This window comes from Sinocyclocheilus rhinocerous, unplaced genomic scaffold, assembly GCF_001515625.1.
Source record: "Sinocyclocheilus rhinocerous isolate Xijiao unplaced genomic scaffold, SAMN03320098_v1.1 scaffold3468, whole genome shotgun sequence".
Classification (NCBI taxonomy): domain Eukaryota; kingdom Metazoa; phylum Chordata; class Actinopteri; order Cypriniformes; family Cyprinidae; genus Sinocyclocheilus; species Sinocyclocheilus rhinocerous.
The window spans coordinates 339,035-344,099 of record NW_015657489.1 but is presented as its reverse complement, the minus strand read 5'-3'; the positions used below and the strand labels follow the sequence as shown (position 1 = coordinate 344,099).

Genomic DNA, 5,065 nt, shown 5'->3' with positions numbered 1-5,065 from the left:
TTTAGGTTTACAGAAACTCATCTTCCTTCTGCTGCAGCTGTCAGTCATTCTCAGCTCAGCATTCAAACAGCACGTCACGTTCAGTTATGACAGTCAGCACTGTAAAACTCCAATTATAATACTTTAGTTTAAGTATTTAAAAAAAAAAAAAAAAAAAGTTTAATTTCATAGCTTATATATTTTTATTCAAATGTAGTTTTTTAATGGTGTAGAAAAAAAATAGCGCTGGTGTTGGATCGGTATTGGCCAATTCTTAGAATCTGGAATACTCTATGTAATCTTACACTGCAAAATAATAACTCAAAAAAGATTAAACGATAACATCATAATTATTTACTGAACCCTTAAATTAATCACAATTATATAATGAAAGCCATAAAATTAATTATTTAATTACAATTAATCGTGATAATCGACATAGCCCTAAAACAGACAATTAATCGCAATAACTGTGACTATTTTTAGACAATTAATCGTCAGCCAAATTTCATAATCGTGACAGCCCTAGCATCTACGCTAATATTAGTCTGTTTCTTTCTTATTCCGACTCGCGGTCACCGTAGCCACCAGATCCAGTCTGTATCCAGATCAGATGGTGGATCAGCACCTAGAGACGACCTCGACAGCCCTGAGTGTCAGCGGAGACCAGGACAACTAGATGAGTCCCAGAGACAGATCCCCAGTGAAGACCTCATCACCTCGACCACCATCAGCACGAGACCATGAGAACCAGACAAGTCCTCTGCACAATCTGACCTGTGCTGCAGCCTGGAATTATGCTGGTTTGGTCTGGCCAGAGGAGAACACTTAATTTCTGGCAATATTGTCAGCTTGATTGCACAGAGACTATTGGAAGAGAGCTGAACTGGATGATGAATCACTGAATCATCAATGAACTGACTTTAACTGAAAAACTGACTTTTCTATCGTCCTCTTGCATTATCAGCACACTATTTTTCTGTTTAATACTGTAAACCTGCTTTAACACAATCTGTATTGTATAAAGCGCTACAAATAAAGGTGGCTTGACTTGACTTAAACGTTGCAATTTCAGCAACAATAATATTCATACCAAATATAGTCAAAAACTACATTTATAATATTTCAGAGATGCTGATGGAACGGAGAAACACTCACCGATGCTGGTGGGGAAGATGTCCTCGTTATTGATCTGCATCTCTATCCAGTCCATCAGCAGGTTCATGTACTGCGGCGCCGGCAGTGGCGTGGGCTTCTTGTACTTGTGCTCGTCCTGCCATCGGTACTCGTAGCGCGGGCCGCCGGACATCACCGGACAGCTCTTCTCCGTGCAGAACTCGCACACCGTGCCGTAGATGAGGTTGATGCGGTTGAAGAAGTCCACCACGTGCACGGCCACCCAGTCGTTCAGATCCTCGCCCTGCGGCAGCTTCACCGCCGCTCTCAGATCCAGCCCCGAGCTCAGAGACGCCTGCGCCCGCTTGTGCAGATCGAAGCGCTGCGTGCCCGGCTCGAACTTACGCTTGGGCCGGAACGTCTTGTCTTTGTTAAACACTTGTTTGAGTGCGATGGACATGATGTCTTTACCTTCAGCGGGTGAGTGAATAAAGCACTGAGAGTCTGGAAGAGTCTGGATCCTCTGCGTTATGACATGCTCTCCTGAAAAACAAGCGAGCCGCAGTTCAGAACCTGCCCTCACACGCTGATGGGCGCATCTGTACAGAACATCAGCATTCAGCTCATCTGTCTCCAACTATAAACGGGTAATTCTGTGTCAAATCAACCAGAGGTCCCCTGCTCAAATTTTTGATTTTGCTCATATTTTTTCTGAAAAATGATAAACATGTAAAGTGATGAAAACCAAAATATTAAATGGCATGGATGAATATTTACTGAGTAACACACACTTTTGTAGAGGGGGGTCAAAATGACAATTTTCCCCTGAGATTCAGAGCCAGATTACAGGGGTGTAAAAATGACTTTAGAAAGATGGCAGCATCATAATGTTGCTTTCACACAGAGATTGGTAGGTCTGTTAGTAAAATCTGTTGACTTTAATGATCTTTGTTGCATTATATGCCAATGGTGACCATTCAAAAATGGGGAAAGAGCACTTTTCAAGTTTTTTCTCCAAAGTTTGCAGGCCTGTAACTCAAGAAGGATTAAATATATCTTAATGCCCTTTTAGATATTGGGTCTTAACAAACTTTCCTTTAGGCTTTTTCATTTTTAAGGCCCTGTTTGGTTCAGTTCCAGAGATATTGGAATTTCAATATGGCCATAAATATTATTTTTCCAAAGTTTGCGTGCCTATAAGTCAAGTAGTATTAAATATATTGCAATATGATTTTAGATTCTAGTTCTTAATAAACTTTTCCTTTGGAATCTTAATTTTCGAGGCACTTTCCTACATCATTCAGTCCCAGAGAAATTGCTGCATATTACCCATTTTCAGTGGTCGAAAACCAAATGTTGGTTAGTTTCTGAAATTTGGTTGATTTGACATGGAATGACCTAAATATGAGTACAACAACTATTTAGACTAACAAACACACACAGTCAAACATTTGGCCACACTTGACTGAATTTAATGTTTCTCGTGAACTTAAACACCTATCGGTCTAAAGGCACTTCTGCTTAAAAGCTTGAAATTAACTTCGTAGACAAATATGAGTAAAAGGAAGAGAGTGTTTTGATAGTGGATACTGAGATGGTCCTCCCTCAGTAGCGTGTAGTCTAGACAAGCTCAAATATAAGAAAGTTTTCATTTGTTTTGATCACTACATTGTTCCCATACACATGTGAAAGTAAGCACAATGTATTGACTAGTACTGCAGATATACCTTAAAATACTAGCTATATAATCCTGCAGTGCCGACATAAATCATGACGGCCAATGAGTGAATCTGTTGCATCTGTTGTGCTTGAGGCCAATAGTCGTGTAATGACCTCATCCTGAAGAGATTCTCCAGCACACATGCTGGTCGACAGATTCAACATCATTTAAAACAAGAGATCCAAGCCAAAAGACACAGCCAGATGTCATAAGGTGTGATGTGAAGGGTTTTAAGACTTTGGTTGTATTGGATTTGACATCTCTGTTGCACAAATTAAATCTCACGAGGCCGCAATCCTAAACACACTCCACATCGCTGTCATGACAGGAGTCATGTTTGGATCAAGACTACTGTACTCATTTCTGAGAGGAACACAGGGACAGACATTCCCACACCTGAGCTTCATGAACTGATGCCAAAAACACAGCAGAGCTTGAAGTTTCTGGCTGTTTCTGACTCTGAGAATCGGGTCTGTCATGGCGCATTCAGTCAAACAGATACAGCTCATCAAGACGACAACGTGACATTTTACAAATTTGCCTGTTTTCTACATGTTACGAATGAGTCAGACCGTTTCCTAGCCAGTCAGTGTTTAACTCTCATTACGTGCCCTAGTCTTCAAACAGAGCAGATAACTAACCGCACATTCTTCTGATCTGAGTCACTGTGCAGAAGAAATAACAGAATGCACAATTAGATCTATCTCAGGTTAATTGCTGTGGATAAAAAGTAGCCGCAAAACAACGAGTAATAAACATTCAATCCATCTCAATCTGTAATGCTTTCACAAACACTTTTATACAATGCAATCAAGATGTGTTTCATCAGTTCACGCCGTCGTCACATCTGATCAGTTTCATAAATATTGCCCAGATCTCTTCCTGATGAAAGCGCTAGCAAAGGATCGATGGGGTGTGTGTGTGTGTTTACTCTGATCAACAGGATCAAGAAAAGGAAATATAGCATAATACTTTATGAAAAAGGTGTTATATTAATGGTCAGTTCTGATCAGTAAAAACATGTTTTCTAGGGGGAAAAGAACAGAAAAAGAGGCATGTGTGAGCAGTAAAACATGAGGTCCTTTACCAGCAGTATCATACGCCTGTCAAAACGCCACGTTACACTAACATCACGCCACATTATACACTGGACATCAAGCAGCGACCACACGGTTTATCATACAAAATTAACAAAAATGATTATTAGTATCTTTAATTGCAAACACCCGACAATACACAGATTTAACACAGTACACAGGCTGAACAAAAACATTTGACTTTTATACTGTCCTTACAGTATGAGCGTTTAGTTTCTAACCGTTCTTTTTCAGTAGCTGACAGCCAATAAATAATTAACACACAAACCATGCATTTAGTGCAGATTTTCCCCTTCTGTCTGCGATCTGACCAGAAAAGGTCCTGGTTGAGAAGTGCTGGTCTATCTATCAGAGATGGTTTCACCAGGTTCTGTGCTCTATTCATCATCTATGATCTCAACCAGGACCAGGTTACATGAAGAGCAGGAGGACACACACAACCCCTCATCTCATCTCATCTCATCTGATGTACTAGTCTGTCTTCTGTCTCACTGCAATAAGAGAGCATGTTTGTCCTTCAGTGTTACTTCAGCTGATTTGTTCAAAACAAACCCAAAGCACTGATCTCTAGTTCTGAACTCCTTCCTCTAGTTATGAATTAACACCTGACTAATGCAAAAGCTGCACACTAACCACGTCTACAGATTGACTCAGTGGCTTTAACTAATACATTGAGTTCTCACACATCACAAGACCTGTTACTAGAGTTATATTTACACTTCTGCATGAGGCTAAAAGGTGAATCGTTGTCATCAATACAGAAAAAAGTTATTTACAGGTTTTATATCTCAAAAGAAAAGTCGTGATACGCGATGTAGCTTTCAGATAATCATATTATACAGAAAACATTCATATTAGACCCTGTAACTGGTTCTCGTGAGCAAAATTTACATGTCGTGTAATCCAGATCCCACTAACTCAACACTATCCCAAAACTCCTGAGCCTGAAACAGGATGATGGGCACGAAACACAAAACAGAGCTAAAGAAACATCAAACATCAACCGAGTGATAATGACCCATCATACGAGAAGTTTGTGAAAATGCGAGAAAAGGTTGAGTAACCCTTACCGCCGCGGCTGTTCCGAATGAGAGAGTGAGTGAGTGTGTGTGTGTGTGTGTGTGTGTGTGTGAGAGAGAGAGAGAGAGAGAGA

At 40.3% G+C, this 5,065-nt stretch overlaps 1 protein-coding gene across 1 annotated transcript in view; it reads right to left on the bottom strand.

Annotated features, from left to right (window-relative positions):
- The window catches only part of LOC107721040 (MOB kinase activator 3B-like), a 34,833-nt gene that overhangs the window by 12,348 nt on the left and 17,420 nt on the right, over nt 1-5,065 (bottom strand). The window contains exon 3 of the mRNA XM_016528891.1: nt 1,138-1,638. Within this exon, the coding sequence (XP_016384377.1) occupies nt 1,138-1,638 (501 nt within the window). The remainder of the gene's footprint in view (nt 1-1,137; nt 1,639-5,065) is intronic.